The 22,834-nt window shown below is 39.2% G+C and overlaps 2 protein-coding genes and 1 long non-coding RNA gene across 6 annotated transcripts; 2 read left to right on the forward strand and 1 right to left on the reverse strand.

Annotated features, from left to right (window-relative positions):
* The first annotated feature begins 2,656 nt into the window (after window positions 1–2,656).
* Window positions 2,657–16,851, forward strand: LOC127797373 (uncharacterized). Its single transcript, XM_052330224.1, has 7 exons — window positions 2,657–2,995; window positions 4,698–4,869; window positions 5,047–5,096; window positions 13,534–13,834; window positions 15,705–15,893; window positions 16,010–16,192; window positions 16,360–16,851. Exons 1-7 carry the CDS (start codon window positions 2,814–2,816, stop codon window positions 16,603–16,605), a joined length of 1,323 nt encoding a protein of 440 aa, XP_052186184.1. The 5' UTR covers window positions 2,657–2,813; the 3' UTR covers window positions 16,606–16,851.
* Window positions 5,034–16,187, reverse strand: LOC127797375 (uncharacterized). 2 transcript variants are annotated; one of them, XR_008022194.1, is made up of 3 exons: window positions 16,049–16,187; window positions 13,513–15,920; window positions 5,034–5,573 (listed from the first exon to the last, which is right to left on the reverse strand). It is a non-coding gene; the product is annotated as an uncharacterized LOC127797375 (long non-coding RNA). The 2 variants fall into 2 exon arrangements; XR_008022193.1 differs by having other exon boundaries at window positions 5,034–5,577.
* Window positions 16,852–17,331: 480 nt separating the features above from the next.
* Window positions 17,332–22,441, forward strand: LOC127797374 (peptidyl-prolyl cis-trans isomerase FKBP19, chloroplastic). 3 transcript variants are annotated; one of them, XR_008022192.1, is made up of 10 exons: window positions 17,332–17,498; window positions 17,808–17,895; window positions 17,995–18,141; window positions 18,822–18,907; window positions 19,000–19,050; window positions 19,474–19,554; window positions 19,637–19,681; window positions 19,986–20,064; window positions 21,949–22,024; window positions 22,114–22,186. XR_008022192.1 is itself a non-coding variant. In XM_052330225.1 (10 exons), the coding sequence occupies exons 1-10, from the start codon at window positions 17,427–17,429 to the stop codon at window positions 22,207–22,209; spliced, it is 810 nt and encodes a 269-aa protein (XP_052186185.1). In that variant the 5' UTR covers window positions 17,332–17,426; the 3' UTR covers window positions 22,210–22,441. The 3 variants fall into 3 exon arrangements, 2 of the variants coding, with proteins under 2 accessions (XP_052186185.1, XP_052186186.1); XM_052330225.1 differs by having other exon boundaries at window positions 19,986–20,041; window positions 22,102–22,441; XM_052330226.1 differs by having other exon boundaries at window positions 19,986–20,041; window positions 22,114–22,441.
* Window positions 22,442–22,834: the final 393 nt, after the last annotated feature.

The following is a 22,834-nucleotide window of genomic DNA, read 5'->3' on the forward strand; positions in this document are numbered from 1 at the left end:
AAGTTAGTGAGTTTGATCAGTCTATTACTCTCACTTGATTGGGATGATAACTAATTGAGGGATTATAGTACAAGGGAATCGAAAGACCAAATAAGTTATATTCTAAAGTAAGACTTCATTACTGGCAGGATCGCCCTAACATAATACTAGCTGTCACTTAGGATTTTTCAGGGTATATCGAGGAGATGGAGAGATCCTCATTGTAAAGAAAAATGTTTAGTCAACGTCAAAGAGTTAACATGTCCTAATTGTTGCTCAGTAGTGAACCTAGAAGGTCACACCCATATCCAAGTGTGATGGTTGACTAAGCAATTAAGATTAAAATCGTTATTAAGAGTTAATGACGTTACCATTAAGAGTTAACGGATCGGGTTAAATAATTAATTAATAAGCAGCAATTGTCAAGAGTTGACATGCATGCCGTTAAGAGTTAACGAGAACATTAGTGTCATTATGATTTATGAGATAATGAAAGTGCTATTAAGAGTTAACAGTGGGCTTAGATGCAATTTTTTGAAAGTTTTAAATAAGGGGCAAAAACGGTCAACAACCTTGGGAAACGGTCAACCGGTCCTATTGCAAAGGTTGCGAATGCACGATCAGTTTGCCATCTTTTGCAATAGAAATTAGGACACGTGGCATGGGAAGATGACAAGAGGATGAGAGGGGTAAAGGCGTGTATCCTTCTTGTTGTCCCTTGGTCTCCTCTCTCTCTCCTATGGTCGATTTGTCGGATGTGCCTCTTTTGGGTGTGCCCTAGGGTTTCCAATTTTGGGAGATATATATATATATATATGCTTGTATTTGTGCTATGAAAAGAAGAGACGATTTGGCTTGTTTTCTCTCGGCCATTCTCGTTGTTATTCTCCCTACCTAGAAACCTTAACTCCTATTTTGCTCATTCTTGCTTCTTTCATAGCTATTGTAGCTTGTTGTTCTTGATAGTGAGACTATCAAGCTTGAGAAGCCATTTTAATTTGAACCCATTTCATTTCTAGCCATAATCTCTCTCACTTTCTCTGTCCAGCACAAAGAGAGGATAGTGGGATTCACTACCTCACTAGAGCATGGACCTGATAGGCCCCTCGTAGCTTCGGGGGATAGTTTCGGTCTAATTGAAAAATGAGTTCGGGAGCTAATTGAAGCAAGGAGTTGTTGCTACCGGAGGATTTTGACATCTACATCGACCTTCAAGAGTTAAAATGTATACCTACTAAACCCCCTATGACATGGTTTAGATTTTGATAGCATATGGACATCGAAACGAGTCTTGCAAGGACATTTTTTGTTTATGTTTCCATTGCCATTTTATTGGTTTTTCAAAAAAGTTTTTGAAAATCTGATTAAACCCTTGCATTGATACTCCAATGGTTAGCATTTCTCATCACTAAAGACTAGTTGCAAATCTGTAGTTAATATTGAATTATTGACCTGTGAGATAAAACCCATGTGATTTAATGTTAATAGTCTCGTTCAGTGAACTCGTTCCTTTAATAGACATCCACTTATCTTCGCTCTATATTTTATATAGAATGACACGAGACTCATTAATCTTATCTTTTAGTATTTCATATTGAACAAGGAGGAAAACTATGTGTTAGCCTTTGCGAGTTACTAATATTCAGGTTATGAATTATATGGTCAGAAACATGTTTATAGTATAACGAATTGTGGATTATTCGTCATATATATTCTTAACACTTAAAAATGGTATCCACTCCTTATTATACTAAAAGATATATATTTATATGTTAAATTTAAATCATATTACAATTTAAATAAAACATAAACTTGCCATTAAATAGAATTTAAAAAGTTACAAGATCAAACCTCATTGCGTCATTAAAACTAGTCTTAAGGGCTTATACCTAACATTGGTGACTTTGGTGTCCTTTGGCTAGCACAGGACAAGGACAACGAGTTGGTTTTGGAAGGCTTACTTGGTGTTGACAATCTAGACCTTTTACAACTTAAGGAGGATTCGGTTTTATTGTAGAAACAATTTCTACACCTACCTAAATTTAGCCCTTCAGATACTCATTCATTTGATTACATTAGATGCATTGTTGCATTATTTAAACATCAAAGTTACATATAGATTATATAGAATTCCGCTCATATCTCTTATGAGAAAAAATTTAAAATTACATTTCCAACAAGTATTCTCCCACTTTATATTTCACCTCAAAACAAACATTTTCATTGACAACAAAATTGGCTACTACCATCTATGGTAGGGGGACACCAAATTTTTGCAAATTTTGGCCAAATGAGAAGCTAAAAGCATATGTCTGAAAACTTTACTCAGTAATAAATTTAGAAATCAACAAAATTTTTACTATGGAGAGGCTTCAGTAACCAAACGGTGGTCCAAACTCGTGAATTTGAGTAGTATATGTTATTGACAGTACATGTTTTGCTGATCAAAATTTCAGCATAGTTCCCAAGTTCTAATGTGGATGGACCAGACGAAGATTTGTATATGTTAAATATTATAATATTTTGTTAATAATTTAAAAAAATATATAAAAAGACGAAGTTGGTGGCGTCGGTTAATCATCGCATTCTCACCAACCCCCCCCCCCCCCCCCCCCCCCCCCCCCCCCCCCCCCACCCAAGTGAATATTCTTAATTTTGTAAATTCGTTTTTGAGTGATTTTCCTTTGCAATAGATGTCTTTCTCTTGCGGAAGTCTCACTCACTCTTTCACTCTCTCTCTTTCGCGCAAGTTTAAATTGGAAGCGACCCTACTTTCCTTTCCTTGTAATTTCTAGTGTCATACATTTGGGTTTTTCCTCTGTGATTTCACAATAATGGCTTCCATTTCCAAGCTCTCAACTTCCGGCCCTGCTGGTTCGTCTACTCCGTTCAAACCCAAATGTTTGCAGCCCAAATGTTTTATCGGCTTCAGCAACACCAGAACTGCTTTTGATCGGAGAATTTCATCCTCCAGGCTCTCCATTTGCGGCAACCATGCTTTCCGGGGCTCATTGGCGTAAGTTTCACTTTTCAAATGAATATTCTGTTTTGTGCTTTGATTGGTGTGCTACAAAGAGTAGAGAAAGCACAGAGAGAGGAAGAGAAAAGGGGATTGCTTGATCCATGTTATTACTTGATCTTTTGATTGTTTGATGAGTGCGTTAATTCAATTTGCCCATTGTTCTTATGCCTTTAGATTCCGACGCTAAGATGCAATTTGTCCATTGTTCCAAGCCGTGATATCTTTTTTTTTTGGGGGGGGGGGGGGGGAATTATATTTTGTAGCCTTTTGAGAAGTGCTTTTGTAAGCGAAAATCTTGATCTGTAATATGCAAACTGACTTCCTGGAATATATAATTAGTTTGTCATAATGCACTCGGCTAGATGCTAAATGTTTTGCCCAACGTCTAAATATATTTGTTGTTAGACAACCGAATATCTTTTTACCCATTTTTCCAAATGATATCTTATATCAGTCTTTCAAGAGCTGGGGCTCTTCTTTTTATAATTTATTCTGGGGATAAACTCAAATTTCATTAACTCTTAGTTGTGATCTTCATGCTCAAATATTAGTCTTATATGTAAGACCAAGGGTTTTAAGCCTAATGGAATGTGGTGGCGAATGATGGTACAATTTTGTGGAGGTCATGAGTTTGACTCGATCTTGCACTTCCCCTTTCACATGGTTGTGGATGGAGGCAAATCTGTTGTCGTTTTATATTCGTCATGTGAGGACGATCTTGATTCACTTATCTTCACATATATGATTGGCTCATCTGAATAACTTGCGGCATTTGCCTAGCATAGAAAGGAGTCACCTTGATCATGTACGAGTGAGCTTATTTGACATGCAGTTAAATGCATGGGACAGTTTGTGGCAGGCTTAATATGAATTTTTTCATATCCCTGATTCATAATTGTCTAACACCCTCCTCCCCCTCTTGGTGAAAGCCATATTGGATTCATCTTGGATTGTAATTTTGAGTGCTATTTAATACTTTAATATGTTGGCCAATTCAAACTTCCTTGCTCCATCTCATTGATGAGCTGGCTATGTTTCAAACTGTTGATGGTCTGAAAGCATTCCATTCCTAGACCACCCTAGAAACATCATCACTTCTCATGTTTGGTTGGTTTTTTCTTTCCCACATGTTTTTCAATTTCTGTTTCTTTGCTGAGATATTTAATGTTTTTCTTCTACTCTTGCTGGGAGTTCTTTATAAATCCCTAGCACATCAAAAGATGTGGATTTGAACAAAAATATATTGTTTTTGGTAAGACAGGTAAAATTTTCTTTGGCATGATAGCGAAGCACGATATTCTGTTTTTGCCCCTCAAAAAGAATATGGTAACTGGAAGGTCATGTAATGGACCTCAAAACTCAAAACAATTTGGTTAAGGGGATTGTTTTTTAAGTTCCATTTCTTGAGATTAAATTAATTTTAAGATTTATGTTTTACAGCTTACAAATTAGTTTTTTGGCTACTTTTGGTGGTAAAGATATATAACAGATTACCTAATGAAAAGGTTTAATGACAACTATTTGTGTATAGGAATGTATTTCTGCAAACTTCAAATCAAAAGAATATCAAATAGTAACTATTCTTGTACAGGATGGTACCTTGTGCGTCAGTTGTTTCTTGTACTAGCAACTTCTTTTTCCTTTTTTGTTTTTTTTGGTGCTAGTAACTTCTTTACCTAAATAAATTCTTAAACAGTGTCAGGTGTTCGCAACTTGATGGAAATGGAAGCCAGATCAAGAGAACAGTTCTCCATGATCTTTATGAGAAAGAAGGGCAGAGCCCATGGTATGATAACTTATGCCGTCCTGTTACTGATCTCCTCCCTTTGATTGCAAGTGGTGTTAGAGGTGTTACCAGCAACCCAGCGGTAATTATGCTATTTTCCTTCTAAGTCTTTAATCTATTCCATGAGTTGAAATTGTTTTTTCTTGAAATGAAACCAAGGAAAATAGAAAGTTGATAAAGTTATCATGCTTACACTTTTTCCACACACCTATTTTGTACTTTTTGTTCATGAGTTGTTAACTTGTAATTATCATTGCAGATTTTCCAGAAAGCCATATCAACTTCAGATGCTTACAATGAACAGTTCAGGTACTGTTGATTATATAATTTCTTCATGATATTAATAATTAAGAGCGGATTATGAGATTAACTTGGGCTCAATAATTGCCTGCGTGAATTATCCAAGATAAATCACAATATAAAGAAACTTACCAACAATGAAGTTGTAGGCCCATTCCCAACATTCCGTTAATTCAGCTACTCGCAGCGAGTGCTCCTGAAGAAGGTCCTCATGTGTGGACTGCAGCTCGCCATACTTTTGTTCCCAAGCCAGCTGGCCTTGGCGAAGCTCCTGAACCTCCCTATATAGGCCTGAGGTGCCGACCTGAGCCTCTGACAGCTGGGCACACAACCTCTCATTCTCAGCCTCCATCCACCTCAGTCGACCCCTAAGTTCCTGACGCTTTCCATCTCATGAGACCTTGCGCTCCCTTCACTGGGTTATCTCATCCTCCATAAGCTCACAATAGGCCCAGCCTTGAGCGTTGGAGGCCACAATCCCTTGAACTGCCTAGACAAAATCAAACAAAGAATCAAAAATATGAAAACGGATTTGAGAAGATGCAAGAGAAGCTTACATCCACTAATCATCGCTCAGGCTCATCCATGGTTTGAGGGAAATTCCCAATATATTGACACTTGTCCCGAGGTAGTATGGAAGTGTACATGAGGCGGGCGCCGACTCCAGGCTCAGTTACCGAATCTGATTCTAGTACTTCCGAGGAAATATGAAAGTCTTGCCCGTATATCCTCGTGCTGTCAGGGAGTCCTCGGGATCACTTGTGTTCAGACTTGAAACTCTTATGATCATTCTAAGCTGAGGCTTGTTTTCCAACACTATAAATTAATTATTGCATTAAAGCAACAACAATTGGCGCCGTCAGTGGGAAATCAAAACAAAAGGCTAAAACAAAGATTAGTGATGGCAAATACCAGAGATAATCGACGAACTCTCTCCCAAGGCATGGAGACTTGCCCACCTCTGCGAGATTCTCAACATCCGATGGGAACACTCACCTACACTAGACTCTCAGCAACAAGGAGGTACTCATCCAACTCCCCTAGATCCCCAACAACCAGTGGGAACTCATCCAACTCCACAGGACCCTCAGCTACAAATGGGGACTCATCCACCCCCACCAGACTTCCAACATCCATTAGAGGTTAACCAATATGGTCATCTTCTAATCAGCTTGGCACCTCACAGCAGATTCCCCCTATGGTCTCTTGGGCGAAATACGAAGCCCTACGGCAACAACATATTAAGGGGATGCAGGCACTTTGAGGTATGGCGTGGATACTACAGAATATGGTTCCCAATGAGGCATTTCCCGCTACATTAAGGAGATTCATACTAGAAGTTATCCAACCACAGGGAGCCCTACAAGGAGATGTGGAAGTCAGCTCTTATTGGGAAGTCACAGCAGACACTCACTCTCAGTCCTCCCCTCACCATGGAAATCAGCAAGACCCCTGCCATGGAGAACTAACCCTCACGCTTCTCCACGGCAAAATCAAGGTTAGGAGGAAAATAATCGAGGAGTGTGAGGAGACAGGCGAAGCCTATGAGAGAGAGGATATTAGGAAACTATGGCAATCACGCCAAAGGGGGGAAAGCAAAGCCCCACTAGGGATTCAACAAAAAGAAACAAAGGGGCAAATAATCACACGGCAATGAGTATGCGGGATGACATGAAAAGGGTGGTGGAAGAGGTGCTTGAGCAGAAAAGATTGGTCCCAGGCACAAAGGAGCAACCATTAGGAAGGTTCTCATTAACTGCGGACATATTGGAGAAACCCCTACCAAGAAAATTCAAGATGCCACAAATTACCCTTTGTGCCGACAAAGACAATCCTTATGATCACATTCAAAATATGAGTCCTTAATGATGTTTCATAGTTGGGATGATGAGATTATGTGTCGAGCGTTCTCATTGACTCTAGTAGGACATGCCCATGTCAGGAACCCAAGTCTAAATGTAATTCCTTTGATGAGAGAATTGAAAGAGAGTGAGAAATCGAGAGGAAAAAGGGAAAGAATCGATTAAGAGGAAGAACTAAGAGAGAAAGGAGAATTTAGACATGAAGTAAGGACAAATAGAGAGAGAGAGAATTAACTTTCAATTAATCAAAACCTAAAAAACGTACAAGAGTAGTACAGCCTTATATAGAGGCTATTCCACTACTTTAACAAAGCAGTTTCCACTTCCTTCACTAGAGTAACTGTACCTAAACACTATACAACTATCACTAATTTGTAAATAACCAACTAATACAATTTTGTAGAAATAAAAAGAAAATATAACTAGCCTAAATCGTGACATTCCCTTCCCCTTTAAGATTTCTTGTCCTCAAGAAATCCCAATGGCCGGTCCTTCATCCCACCCCTACATCATCTTTGCCTTCTTCTCCTTCCTCCAATCCTTCCATAAACTGCAATTGCCTTTTGCACTGGTGGCTTGGACTGAATTTCTCTCCACACCTGTAGCACAACCCTAGCTGCCTCCTCTGGTCCATTGCTAGGGATTTTGCTGAAGTATTAACCCTAGGATTCCATCCTGATGTTGTAGTCCCCAAATTTTTGTCCAATTGCTGACTTGTTGAAGGTTGAATTCTGGTTGGGATGTGGTGCCTTTTAAAAATTGCTTCCAAGGCCATTTCTTTTAATCTTGTCTTCTCAGCAATCTGCTTGATAGTTGTAGGCTACATCATCTTAACCACTACCCTCAATTCATCATTAAGTCCCCTGATAAAACTAGAAACAAAATAATTTTCAGTCAAGGCAGGATGTGCATTCATCATTAGAGACCCTAATTCTTCAAAACGGGCTTGGTAGTTTATCATTGACCCTTCTTGCTTAAACTTATTGAACTCCTCGATTGTGTCTATCATAGGTTTCTCACCAAACCTTATACAAAAGTCCTCCACAAAGTTTGCCCAATTTGTCTCATCTCTCACTTTGTTCCACCCTTGGAACCATGCATCAACCATGTCATTGAAGTAGGTTGTTGCAAGGTTTATCCTCTGACTTTCAACCACTTGATAATATTGGAAAAGCCTCTCACACCTCCTAACCCACCACCTGGGTTTAGCACCCTCAAACATGGGAATTTCCAACATAGGTAGTGTTGATGATTTGGGTGGGGTCCCCTTACCTGGATGGCTTGGTCTATTACTGGTTGTTCTTCATTTTCCTATGACGAGGAAGCATGAGGGGGGATGCCTGCTTGTGCCAAGATTAGTTTTGACACAACTCTTGGAAGGAGATCTTCTAGCAGGCTAGGCTGAGGCATCTTGGAAAACATCTTCAAGAGTCCATCAATCTAGTGACCCAAGTTAGTTACTTCCTTCTCCAGTGATTGCACGGCCTCTCTAGTGGCACCATTGGTGGTTGTGTTCTTCTCTCGGCAGTGACCTAACTCTTCCTGAGTCTGCTATAAACCCATCTCCATAGCCTCCAACTTTGTCTCTATCTGCTTCGTGTGGGTTCCCTCTACCATTTCCTCAATCGATTTCTTCCAACTTCACCTTGAACAATGATTGAAATTGCTTCCAATAATTGGTAACTGCCTTGGAAACCGCTTCCAGAAACTGCCTCATACTACTTGCCTTCAAAATCTAATTGGAAACACCTAGAACTAACCAAGAACTGGACTACTCTGATACCAATTTGTCATGAACCCGAGCCTGACCATAATTCCTTTGATGAGAGAATTGAAAGAGGGAGAAATAGAGAGAAAAAAGGGAAAGAATCAGACTAATTAATAGGGAGAACTGAGAATTGAGAAAGAGAAATGAGACTTTAGATAGGGAGTAGGGAGAAATATAGAGACAAAGAGAGAATTTCAAAGAGAGAGAATTAACTTTCAATTAATCAAAACCTAAAAAGTGTACAAGAGTGGTACAACCTTATATAGAGGCTATTTCACTACTTTAACAAAGCAGTTTCCACTTTCTCCACTAGAGTAACTACTCCTAAACACTACATAATTGTCACTAACTTATAAATAACTAACTAATACAATTTTGTAAAATAAAAATAAAATATAACTAGCCTAAATTGTGATAGCCCGGACCTAGTTCAATAGTTTACTCGAAGCATCCATCTCCTTGTATGGGTAGCTAAGGGCAAAGTTTATTAAAGCATTTGTTATTAACAGTCGAAGAAAGAAAGACGCGACATATCTCTTTAGTGTTCGACAGGGAGGCAAAGAGACCCTCTGTTAGTATGCGGACAAGTTTTGTCACGCCTTCCTTGAGGTTCATGATCTACCAATTGAAGTGGCAGCATCCGCTATGTTACAAGAGACACGGTCCACTCCCCAGCAAAAATCTCTATCTCTGAGCCCGTCGACGTCCCTGGTAGATTTGTTTGTCAGGGCAAATAAATATGTACTTTTTACGAAAGTAATGAGGACTGTAGGAGGAAATGAAGATAGGGAATCGAAAAGAAAGGAGCGAGATGCTAAAGAAGACCCTAGTCGGCGACATGAGAGGGCTAGGAGAATGGATATAGCTAGGGCCCAATTTAATCACTATGTCAGACTCAACCAATCTTGATCAGCCATACTAGCAGCCATAGAAGAGTCAAATCTCATCAGACTTCCAAAAAAGGTCGATCAGCCTATGGGGAAAAATCAAAATAAGTATTCCAAATATGACAGAATTCGCATCCATTCCACTGATCAATGCTTGGAGTTGAAAATTAGATTAAGATGCTTATCCGGGAGGGACACCTACAAAGATATCTAAGAGGAGAAGAGAGGAGAGAAATGACCAGGAGCTACGTAGGAGAAAGGAGAGACAGAATCAGTGGAAGCAAGAAAGAGGGAGGGACTACAGACATGATCCCCCTCTAGATAATGACATGTATAGCCTGGTGAGTTGGCTCATTATCTATAGGAGAGTCCTATCTGTAGTCCCTCCCTTTTTCTTACTGCCTCTGAGTCTGTCTCTCTTAATCCTCAGGTCTCTCCTCTCTCCTATGTGGCTCCCGGTCATTTCTCTTCTCTTCTCGTACATATTTTCATAGGTGCCCCTCCCGGATAAGCATCTCAATTTGATTTTTCAACTCCCGGCATTAATCGGTGGAATGGTCGCGAGTTTTGTGGTATCTGCAATACTCATACTGATTCTTCCCCATAGGCCGATCGACCTTTTTTGGAAGTTTGATGAGGCCTGACCCTTCTATGGCTGTTAGGACCGAGGTTGGTTGAGTTTGGCATAGTGATTAAATTGGGGCCTACCTATATCCAGTCTCCTGTTGCTAATTAGGGTCTTCTTCAGCATCTCGCTCCTTTCTTTTACGTTCCTTGTCTTCATGTCCTCCTACAATCCTTATTACTTCCGTATGGAGTATATATTCATTTACCCTGACGAACAGATCTGACAGGGACGTCGATGGGTCCAGAGATAGGGATTCTTGCAAGGGAGTGGATCACATCCCTTGTAACATAGTGGATCCTGCCACTTCAACTAGTAGATCACAAACCTCAAGGGTGGCGTCATGAAACCTGTCCACATACTGACGAGGGTCTCTTTGTCTCCCTGTCGAACATTAAGGAGATATATCGCTTCTTTCTTCCTCCGATTGTTAATAACAAATGCTTTAATAAACTCTGCCCTTAGCTACCCAAACTAGGAGATGGATGTTTCAGGTAAACTATTGAACCAGGTCCGGGCATATCCTGCTAGAGTCAATGAGAACGCCCGACATATAATCTCATCATCTCAACCATGAAGCATCATTAAGGACTCATAATTTTGAATGTGATCATAGGGATCATCTTTGCCAGTGTAGGGGGTAATTTGTGGTATCTTGAATTTCCTTGGCAGGGATTTCTCCAATATGTTCGCAGTGAACGAGAACCTTCTTCGGGGTTGCTCCTCTATGGTTGGGACCAACCTTTTTTGTTCAAGCACCTCTTCCACCACCCTTTTCATGTCATGCCACATACTCATTGTCGTGTGATTATTTGCCCCTTTGTTTCTTTGTGTTGAATCCCTGGTGGGGCTTTGCTTTTCCCCTCATTGGCATGCTTGCCACAATTTCCTGATATCCTCCCTTTCGTGAGCTTCACATGTCTCCCCGCACTCAATGATTTTCCTCATGATTCTGATTTTGCTGTGGAGAAGCATGAGGGTTAGTTCTCCGTGGCAGGGGTGTCTTGGTTGATTTCCATGGTGAGGGGAGGACCGAGAGTGAGTGTTTGATGTGGCTTCTCGGTAAGAGTTGACCTCCACATCTCCTCGTCGAGCTCAGCTCCCCGTGGTTGGACAACTTCTGGTATGAATCTCCTTAATGTAGCGAGCAATGCCTCATTAGGAACCATGTTCTGTAGTATTTCTGCCATGTCTTAAAGTGCCTGCATCCCCTCAATATGTTGCTACCGCAGGGCTTCGTATTTCTCCCAAGAGACCATAAGGGGTGTCTATTGTGAGGTGTTAGGCTAATTAGCAAGATGACCATATGGGTTAACCTCTAATGGATGTTGTAGGTCCAGTGGGGGTGCCTGAGTCTCCATCTGTCACTGAGGGTCCCATGGAGTTGGATGAGATCCCACTGGCTGTTGGGGATCTAGGGGAGTTGGATGAGTGGTTCGATGAGTACCCCATGTTGCTGAGAGTCTAGTAAAGGTGAGTGTGTTCCCATTGAATGATGAGAGTCTCGCAGAGGTGGGCGAGTCTCCACGCCTTGGGAGAGAGTCCGTCAATTACCTCTGGTATTTTCCATCACAGATCTTTGTTTTAGCTTTTTGTTCTGATTTTCCTTAGACGACGCCAATGTTGTTGCCTCTATACAACAATTAATTTGTAGTGTGAAAAAGCGAACTTCAACTTAGAATGATCTTGAGAGTTTCAACTCTAAACACAAGTGATCCTGAGGCTTGCCTGGATGTAGATGTTCAGGAGACCTGGAGGTTCAGATGGGGATGATCTGGAGACTTGTAAGTCTGCACACAGAGTATCCTGAGAGTCCTATGGTGATCAAATGCCCTGATGATCAAGTGCCCTTTGGATGACCAAGTGCTCTGATGATCAGGTACCCTATTGAGAGGATCAATTGGCTAAGGGTGTGGGTGAGTGTCTTCTCACAAACCCTCTGATACCTAAATCAATTTTCAAGTGCTGCAGTGCAAAAATGGTGTCCGAGTGTTGAAGCGAACTTACCTGAGTGAGGAGGTGGCTCCCCTATTTATAGAGAAGGGAGGGGGGACACATGGCAGTCATCCCAAATTTTCAAGACGGCATATTCTCAACATATTCTATGGTATTTTGGAATATTCCTGTGGGATCCAATGAGGGTCTTGGAAAGAGGCTCCTGGGCTTGGTTTGAGGGATGCCCCAGGAGGATCTCTTGGCTACAAGAGAGGCTCCCAGGGGTGGCGGATTACATGGTCGGGCTTGGAGAATAGTGGTGGCCAATTTTTGATAAGCATGATTAGGTGGAGTGCATGCCACTCAGTCATGTGAAGATCTTTCCACTCGGCTTTATGGTCCTTTTAGCCTTTGTTTCCTCTTGTGTTTGCTTTGATGGCTTATGGCCTGGCGAAATCTTCTTCAAAGATGAATTTATTGGGTGTTTGAGTGGGTAAGGCCATGAATGATCGGGTGGAGTGCACTCCACTTGGTCATGGCTTGGCCTTTGGCTTCTAGTTGGGCTTTTGGCCCCTTTAGTCTTGGATCTTCTGGTTTCAGCCCATGTGTTTGACCCAAATCTGTTATTTGGGTTTGCTTCATATCCAAACCATCTGCTGTTTCCAAGGCATAACAGAAGTAAACTATGTAAAATTTGTAGGAGGGGAAGGGGGTTGTAGGTTATGTTCTTGTGTTCCACATTCTGGAGGTGGTCAAAACTTGCAAGGTTTAGGTGTTACTTCTTATATATGCATCAAGGTGTTTCAAATGCTTGATTGGTGGCAAGTTATCAACTTGCAAGATGGTTAGGTATTGTTGAAAGAAAGAACCAAAGAACTGAAAAATCCAATCTCTCTACATTCATCTGTAGGTTACAGAATATATACAGCTTTAATTCTAAGTTAGGCAGTCTCCCAAGAAGAGAAAGATGCCTAAACTACCTTAGGAAATATCTACAATAAGGAAAGATTGTACAAGATACAATCCACTAGTGATACAAGGAAATAAATAAAACAACAAGAATAGAGGAAACAAATCAGAACAGCAGTAAAAGGAAACAAACTAAATAAGAAACAAATCAATATCAGCCACTGAAGGAAAGAGCAGTCCATGCGTGTAAATTCCGGTAAATTCCAACAGATATTATTATTGAGAAAAGCTAGGTTTGTTGGGAAGATTTCACGTTTCAAATTAACTTATTTGCTCTATTGTGTTTGGCAAATTAAGCTTTTCAGATGCTGATTTTGTTCTTATGTCTCTGAATCAGAGAGCTAAAACTCAACCTTACCACCATACAAAATTTATTTACCTTAAATGGTTGGATTTGCAGAGAACTTGCAGAAGCAGGAAAAGATATTGAAAGTGCATATTGGGAACTTGTGGTGAAGGACATCCAAGATGCGTGCAAACTTTTTGAGCCAATCTATGATCAAACAGATGGAGGTGATGGGTATGTCTCTGTTGAAGTTTCTCCCAGGCTGGCTGATGATACTGAGGGAACTGTTGAGGCAGCAAAATGGCTTCACAAAGTGGTTGATCGCCCAAATGTCTATATAAAGATCCCTGCCACAGCCAAATGCATCCCCTCAATTAAGGAAGTTATTTCACTGGGTATAAGCGTCAATGTTACTGTAAGTTGATTCTTTACATTTTTTATGCTTCTATGTCTCTTAAGTGTAAAAGGATTAGTTTTTTTCAATAATGGCATTGATTTTTCTTATAGCGTGCTTAGTTATTACCTTCTCTCAGTTCACTGTAAACTTGAATTAAGTTTGGATTTACAGAATGATCCAAAGAATTGATTCCAGTGTCTTGATTTCTTTTACTGTCTATTTTTCACTTATATTTTTTTGTTTGTAATGTTGGGATTAGATAACCAGATTGCAACATTAATTAGTGAGGTTACTCCACAAGAGCAATCACATTGTTGTAGTTGGGAATCAACTGCAGGGGCGGTAGGTGTTACACCAACTACAGGACACTAGATCAACTGATATATCTAAGCCTCCGTAGTACACTATCAATGTGGGATTGGTAATGATAGGAGGATGATGATCTAGCCTCAGATATATTATGTTATGATTAATGGTTCTGCTTGTTTTCTCTTTGAGGAAAAGATCGCAAGCATGACTGAAATTACACAGATCCATGTTCTGGTTTTTGAATTTTTGCAATACCTTTTTCCTAAAACGTTTGTATTGCACAGAAAAGGTATGATCCCATTACAAATATGGCCGTAAAAAAGCTATGTATTGATGCTTTCATCCATCTACTGGTAGGGTGATTGACATAGGTCTTTTGTTATCTCTGACTATATGTGTGTATTCAGCTATACTGAATTCAAGGAGTGACTATTCTTTAAAGGAAGTTCCATTATACTGTCCTAAGGAGTGACATAAGTCTTTTTGTTGCATGGGTAACAATAGCATTCCTTGACAGACTGGAATGAGGTGTATCACCATCCTAAGGTTGGGAATCAGAGGAACATTATACCATTAGTAGGCATCAATTCCTTATATGTGGAGAGAATGGAAAGCGAAAAAGTTGCTGAAGAAGACAACCCAATCCTGCAGACATTGCTGGCCTTCTTCAGGAGCTGTGTTGAGGATAAAGGGGAGAATATATGAACTACTAATAGAGAAGACAGCATAATAAACGATATATCCTACAATCACTAACTCAAATTTTTATTGCCTTCTAGTCGTCAAGGCTTCTAATTCCTTCAGTTATTGCCATTTTTTGTTCTATAATTTCCTCCAGACAATGGAAGAGGATCAAGAATGAGGAGGAAGCATTTGTGCATTGGAGGTCTCACAGTTCAGCGATGTTTAAATGGATGTAAAATTATTGGACTCCATATTCAACATTGTATATATATATTAGACTTGATTAGACCAAATATGCTAGGAGTAGAATGGAAAGAGGAGGTTTAAAAGGTCATGAATCCTGTTTTCTTTTGGTTTTATTTTATCAACATGGTTTTGTAAATTTGTGTTAGGTACAATCTTGGTAGCTCAAGCCACAAGACTCACAGGTGGTTGTTATTTTTTACACCATTTTCCTGACAAAAGGTCTTTCCTGGTTGCTGGACATCGAGTACACAGATGTTTTGGACAAGCCACAGACCTTACTTTTCCCTCTTAACTATTGAGAGATTAATATATTTTGATGTGAAAGTGATTGATGCTTTCTTGTTTGGGTAATTTTGTTTTGATGGGTTATATATTTGTCAACAAGCTGATCTGAACTGGCAGGCTTTGACTTTGGTGTGAACACCTTTAGGATAAGTTCATGAAATTAGCCCTTTTGTATAGCAGTTTTGTTTTCCTCTGCAGAAATGATTGATGAGAATTTATGGAGCCAACCTCATCTAGTGGAATTAAAGGCTTTAATCTGTTGTCGTCTAAGTACATTAGCAGTAAAATTGAACTCGTGTGTGTTGGTGAGAATTTATGAGCAGTCTAGAAATGCTCCTAAGCTTTCTTTAATGTCTTTGTACAGCTCATATTCTCTCTCGCTAGATATGAAGCTGTAATTGATGCTTACTTGGATGGCCTTGAGGCCTCTGGGCTAAGTGACCTCTCCAGAGTTACAAGTGTTGCTTCTTTCTTTGTAAGTCGGGTGGACACACTGGTTGACAAGATGCTTGAGAAGATTGGAACACCAGAGGCCCTTGATCTCCGAGGAAAGGTGAATATGATACATAATGAAACACCCCTACCTCAAACCAGAAAGAGAAATAAATTATCAGGTGGATTTGAAACATGAACTTAGAAAAATACTTACAAAATATTTCACTCTTTTAGGCAGCAAATGCTCAAGCTGCTTTGGCATATAAACTTTACCAAAAGAAATTCAGCGGACCCAGATGGGAGGCTCTGGTGAAAAAGGGTGCCAAGAAGCAGAGGCTATTGTGGGCGTCCACCAGCGTCAAGAACCCGGCTTACCCTGACACCTTATATGTTGCCCCCCTTATTGGACCAGACACAGTAAGCAATTTTCTGTTCCCGTCCATTTCTCTCATGTTGGTTAGGCAATAGCTGCTTGTTACACTGGCTGGCGCCAAGGATGATTCTCTTCGTTTAGTAGTTTTCTTCTAATACTTGTGAATGAATCTTACAAATTTAATCTGTCATTCCTCTTTTGCATTTTGTAGGTTTCAACAATGCCTGACCAAGCTCTCCAAGCATTCATTGACCATGGGACTGTGTCGAGAACGATTGATTCAAATATATCCGAAGCTGAAGGCTTCTACAGCTCCCTGGAGAAGTTGGGGATTGATTGGGGATACGTGGGATCGCAGCTCGAACTCGAGGGAGTCGATGCTTTCAAGAAGAGCTTCGACAGCCTGCTCGACAGTCTGCAGGAGAAGGCAGACTCTCTTAAGCTCATCAGTCTCTAAGTCTAGGCAGTGCATCTTGTTCTTGTGGAGCTGCCGCAACAACTTAATATCAATAAGCATATATATATACATATATATATATGGTGGGTGTTTTGCTGTCCTGTGTTGTAAGGCTGTGGATGATGAATGAGTGTACTGTAAAAGGAAGGGATAATAATGTAACCAGTACCCAGTGGTACGTTAAGTGTTCAAAATTTTTAAGCAGCTTTAGTTGGGGATTGTTATATCAATCTTTGGTTTTGTGAATTCTTATATTGATTCCGAAAATTCTGGCCGAAATTGAGGTGAAAAGACAAAAAACGCCCTGCACCCCTTCAATTTCGGCCTAAGATTTTTGTAATCAAGGTCTGTGTCCTTGAACAAAAATGCTCAACTTGGATCCAATGCTATAAAGATTGTCCATTTGGGGTGGTGGTCAAAGTACATATAGATAACTTTCTTTTTAGGGGTAGATCACTAGTATAATGTTCATTTTAAGAAATATTTAGATCTTAAAATCTTTATTTGAATAGAATAAAAAGTAGGTTGTAAAAAATAATGATCTCAATAATAATTATATAATTACAGAACAATCCATGTATGTGTGTGTATAATTTTGCTGGGATGTTTCTTTCAATTGCAAAACAAAAGAAAAGAGAAAAGAAAAAAAAAAAAAAAAAAGTTGTTTTGGCGAGGGTAAAATGGTCAATTAAGATAAGCTGTTACAGGTGAAGGGGCGTTATCTTCTTCTTCTTCTTCTTCTTCTTCCACTCCCTTGAAACTACTACTACTTCTTCTCTCTGCGGTGTGATAAAGGGGCTTGTTGAAGCTGCTCTGCTGCAATGGCGTGCTCGATTTCGGCCCTGGGATCATCTCTATCTCTCGCAAAACCTAATAACTCTTCTGCTGCGGTGGTACGCTGTCCTCCTCTTCCCAAGTCACATATGCATATGCATATTTGTCTTTATTGTCCGCTTTTCTGTTTCTGCATATTTGTGTTTTCGCTTCCTCTTCTCTATGTCTTCGTCTCCTCAGTTGAGATTCAATTTACCCCACAAGATGACATGTATTTTTAACTCCCATCTTATCGATTCAATTTGCTTACTTTAATTCAAATTCAATTTGTATATTTCTATCTTAGTTTCTGCTGGTAGTTGAGGCATTTCCTGTTTCTTCCATTCCTTCTCTCGTTTGATTTTCTTGGATGGGTTGCTGAATTTCAGATGCGGCAGCATCCTAAATCGCCTAGATATTTCCCTGAACCAGCAGCGAGACTCCATCCTAATCCTTCTGATGCGTCCAATTCTTGTGGTCAGTAACTCCGTTCCGTCACACACACACAATCGTTACGCTGTTTTCTTTTGAGATTGATGATAACACAATTTTCTTATTCGTTGTCTTTGTTCAAAGGTGCAAGGATCGCGGCCGACTGTGGAGCAGTTTTTGATCGGAGAAACATACTTCTTCTAATATCATCAGCCACAGTTGGGTCCATAGCACCACTATTACGGAACTCTTCTAAGGATGGGATAGCTGTGGCAGCTGAATTTGCTGACAGTAATAAATTTCAGAACTACTCCTTTCTCTCCTTTAATTATTTAACTCCAGCAATTCTCTTTCCTCTTCCTCTGCAATTTAGCAGCTTCATGTTTCCACGTTGATGTGTATGTTTGAGTTTATTGATGTTGCCATGACAGACCATCCATATCCATTTAATGTTATTCGAGCTTTCAGGCTCCCACATTCCTTGGATTCTCTTTTCTGTTTCTTTGTTATATGTCCGGAGTTCAAGCTGGGATCGTGAACTTTCCTTTCTTGCAAATTTTCTGTGTTGTTTCACAATTGTGTCCTTCCTTCTTTGAATGGTACTAGTTGTTCAGAAGCTATCTTTGATCTTATGCTATTGATTGAGAAAATTCACTACTAAAATTGGCCATTTTATAGATCATTGCCCTCCAGTTGTGATAAATAGTCTCTCTTCTAACTCCTCCATTTTATATTAGTTTCCTTAGACCCAGCACTCATGTTTTTCGATTATACATATCTACGCCATGCACGGTATGGGGAAGCTAGGTACATACTGAGCTAATACACACAGTTGCTTGTTGTCCTCCTTAAGTGGTTGCCATTCAGGACTCCTGATACATGCTTGTTCATTAAATATTAGTTGATTAACGTACACAGCTTAAAAGGTGTGATAATTTATTTTCAGCACTTTGTTTCATTACATGTTACAGTGCCAGCACTTAGGGGAAAAGATTATGGAAAGACAAAGATGCGGTACCCAGATTACACTGAAACAGAGTCAGGTCTCCAGTATAAGGTCACTTATTGGGATGCACATTTGTCAAATTTCTGTCTGGTGATATTTTTTTAGGTCGCATTCTAATAATCTTGTCATACTAAAGAGTGCAGGACTTGCGAGGAGGAAGTGGCCCTACACCGAAGAGCGGAGATACTGTAGTGGTAAGCTGAAATATTGTGTGCACTGGACTTTGCAATTAGGAAGCTTTATATGTTGAAAAAAATTGAAAAAAGGGAAAATGGAGTTAGAATAAACTGAGCTAGATAAGAATTTATTCTTTAGTGTTGTCAAGTGGTTTCTGCTGAAGATTCAAAGAAAGTCTAAATATGAAACTTCCAAACCCAAGATCAAAAGTGACCCTGAATGAGAACTCTTGAAATCCTTCTCTTGAAGATCTTGCTTGATGACTGTCCTATATCCTTGTCTCTTCTTTTTATTCCTGATAAGAGTTTGGAGAAGTAAAATAGCTTCTGGAGACATTCATTTTAAACATGATGGTTTAGATGGAGGTAGACTCAAAACTTTCCTCCATATTTTCTTGGACTAAATCTGAAGCATTTATCAAATCTATTAATGCATTGTAGGTTGATTGGGATGGTTACACTATAGGATACTATGGCCGCATATTTGAGGCTCGAAACAAAACAAAGGGAGGTTCCTTTGAGGTATTGCATCCTTGAAATTTTAAGACAGGATTTTTCTATCTGGGCAATCTAGGGGTTATGTTTCCTGCTTACTCTTATGCAGGGTGATGACAAGGACTTTTACAAATTTAGAGTGGGATCTCAGCAGGTAACTAAGTCTCCAATTCCAGAGTGAACCGATGAATATGAAAAGTTAGTTCATGTCTTTTTTAAATGAGTGAAAGTAATTTCATGTAGTATCTCCTATCCCTCTTTTTCTATACCTTTCTTTTTTGTTTTTCTTTCTTTTGTTTTTGCTTCTTTTTTTTTTTTTCCTATTTCCATCTTTCTTGGTTTGCAATGAGCTTGTTTGTTTCAGATAGTGGTAGGAGCTCTTGATTCATTACTTTTTTCCATCTTAGAAGTCATGACAGAGGCTTCTAATGTTGTGCTGTTTTTATTGGAATGTTCAGGTAATACCAGCCTTTGAGGAAGCTGTTTCAGGAATGGCTCTTGGTGGCATTAGAAGGTGCTTCTATCTGCCTTCTTGAGGTTGATATCATTTTTCAATATGTAGTGCAGGCACTCTTTATTAGATTAACAAGCTAAAAAGAACACATGCATGCAATCAATTCTGCTCGTAGAACATGAACAACTAAGTGCTTCCACCTCTTATGATGTGATAATTCCTATATGGAACATAACAGAAATGGGTAGAGACACAGAATAAAACTGAACTTTTTCATGTTCTGGTTTCAGATCCATTAACTTCTTGGCTACTAAGAAAAGAGCACTGTATTTCTTTCTGGTTGTTGCCCTGTTAGTTATTAGATGCATACCAAACAAAATTTGCTTGCAGAATAAGCTTACCATATGCAAGATCCTTGGGCTGTGTTTGGAACAACGATTTCTCAATGAAAAGGAAATGAGTACACTTTGACACCCCTGAGGTTTCACTAAATTATGTTTGCCCCTTACATTTAAAAATTACACTGACATCTCCTTCATCAAACAGACGTTAAGAAGCCTGTTAAAATTATAATTTTGCCTGTGAAATATTAAAATTGCATTTATTGAAATAATGGCATATATTTTGAAATAATGATATTAAAAGACCAAAATGCAGTTTTTATTTTAAAATTAAGGTTTTTTGATGTGGGACAACAATAAAGGTAAATCAAATTACACTGGCACCCTAAGGTAAATCAAATTACCCTGCAGTTTTACATGCACGAGCACCCTAAGGTTTTACTACTTACAAGGGCTACCCCTTTGCATTCTCAAAATTGTGAAAAATGGACCTCTAGAAATATTAAAATATTTTTCACATTTCGGAAATGATTCCCCTGACTTCAATATGTCACTTTTCATGTACTTACATAAAACTATGAACAAATTTTTGCTGATTTTTTATGTATCATTTTCCATGTATTTATGGAAAATTGTGAACAAATTCCTGTTGATTCCACTTGGATCCTAATTACTTCTTGAAACCATTATATCATTCCCAGTTAGCTCTTTGCTTAGACTGAATCTTGCTTAAATCCCCTAAGCTATTTATACTCTCTCTCTCTCTCTCTCGCGGTGGTTTTACCTATTTATTTTATTGTTTTCCTTGGTATCGTCTGCGCTGGTTCAACAATGGTGAAAGAGAGGTGAAATAGCCATAGGCGAGGAGGTGAAAGTTTCAAATGGAGGAGGAAATGATGTTGGAGGTGGAGTTAGTAGTCAATAGAAATTGGCGAAGATAAGGGGCACATATATGGACGGGTATATATTTATATATTGAGAGGGTATTTTGACCTATATTGAGGACATTTTAGGCAATTCACCAATTTAGTTGATATCATTGTTTTCATTTCATCTTGCAATTAGCTACCAGACTGTAGTGGCAATGTGTTACCACTTTTGAACAAGGAGAGTATTTAGTGTTTCCTCTTTGTTTTTGGGGAAACCTCAGGGCGGCATGGTGTATTCCATTTTTAAAATAAACTATATTACCAGAATTGTCATTAACACATGAAAATATTCATTTTTCTTTCCCGATCGTTTCCTTCCACAAATCCTAGCTCCAAACATAGCATTAATATTTAGGTCAATGCTGTTCATTTTCCGTCCCAACTCGAGCAATGCTTTCCATTTGCTGTTCTAAGACCAAGTCCACCTAATCTAGACAATCTTGATTTCATGCACTGGTCACTCTTTTGCTTGTTTCTATTGAGGGAATCATAATTGTGGTGTACAATTACAGGATCGTTTTCTTTGTCCAGTTCATGCAAGATTTTAAAGTTGCTTCTTACTGCCTCTCCCCTGGTTAATTTACATCTCACTTGTGAGGAAATTAACGAGGGATAAGTGGCTATAGTAGTAGAATGTATATGTAACAGATGTACAGTAATTTGTATATAGCTTTACTGCGTAGTGGTAATGGTGCAGGATCATAGTACCTCCAGAGCTGGGGTATCCTTATAATGACTTCAATAAGATGGGGCCAAGACCAACGACATTTTCGGTAATGTTCCCCCCTTCCCTTCTCGAATGATTGCAATACTATGTTTGCAACTTGGCTTTGAGAATGAGGGTGCTTAGTGTTTTCAACAGGGCCAAAGGGCCTTGGATTTTGTGCTGCGGAACCAAGGATTGATTGACAAAACTCTGTTGTTTGACATTGAGCTCCTGAAGATCATCCCTAATTGATTCAGCCTACAACACTCTGATCCAAAACTTAAAGAGGGGGATCTTCTGTTATGTGACCTTTTCCAGTCTGATGAGACGTTTAAGATTATTGTCATATGTTCCAGGGAAGGGGAAGATCAAGAATAGCAAAGGGAGCCATTTACTAAGCATTAACACCATGTATATTTGTATCTACTGACGGCTGCTGCTGTATTATTTGATAACTTCAAATCAAATGATATATATATATATATGTCACGTGACTGATATATATTATTTTATTCATTTAACATGCCAATATATATACATGGATCTAGATGCATTACAAGACTTGTACCACAGGGTATAACAACATAAAGTATCAAACAAAATAAGAATAGAATAAAACCTAATGAGCTAATACATGAGATTCAAAATATTCTAACAATATGTATATGTATGTGTGTGTGTGTGTGACCACTTTAGATGTAGATGGGTTTGTGGGGGCGAAGCCTGATCTAAACCTTTAATGAGTTTTTGCAACTGAGGCTGGGAGCTTCAAATGGGCCTTCAACATTTACACCCTGTTTGGATTGAATGAATTGTATAGAATTTTGTATAATTTATCCTCAATTTTAAATTTTTGTAAGTGTTAAATTTTAGGAAT

This window comes from Diospyros lotus, chromosome 3, assembly GCF_014633365.1.
Source record: "Diospyros lotus cultivar Yz01 chromosome 3, ASM1463336v1, whole genome shotgun sequence".
NCBI classification, from domain to species: Eukaryota; Viridiplantae; Streptophyta; class Magnoliopsida; order Ericales; family Ebenaceae; genus Diospyros; species Diospyros lotus.

Bases quoted from the DNA above. Each gene is read 5' to 3' on its own strand.
- LOC127797373 (XM_052330224.1), top strand. From the start codon at position 2,814: ATGGCTTCCATTTCCAAGCTCTCAACTTCCGGCCCTGCTGGTTCGTCT. The intron at 5,097-13,533 runs GTACTGTTGATT...TTGGATTTGCAG, and splicing joins GCTTACAATGAACAGTTCAG to AGAACTTGCAGAAGCAGGAA. The intron at 15,894-16,009 runs GTGAATATGATA...TCACTCTTTTAG, and splicing joins CCCTTGATCTCCGAGGAAAG to GCAGCAAATGCTCAAGCTGC.
- LOC127797374 (XM_052330225.1), top strand. From the start codon at position 17,427: ATGGCGTGCTCGATTTCGGCCCTGGGATCATCTCTATCTCTCGCAAAA. The intron at 17,896-17,994 runs GTCAGTAACTCC...CTTTGTTCAAAG, and splicing joins TGATGCGTCCAATTCTTGTG to GTGCAAGGATCGCGGCCGAC. The intron at 18,142-18,821 runs GTAATAAATTTC...TACATGTTACAG, and splicing joins GGCAGCTGAATTTGCTGACA to TGCCAGCACTTAGGGGAAAA.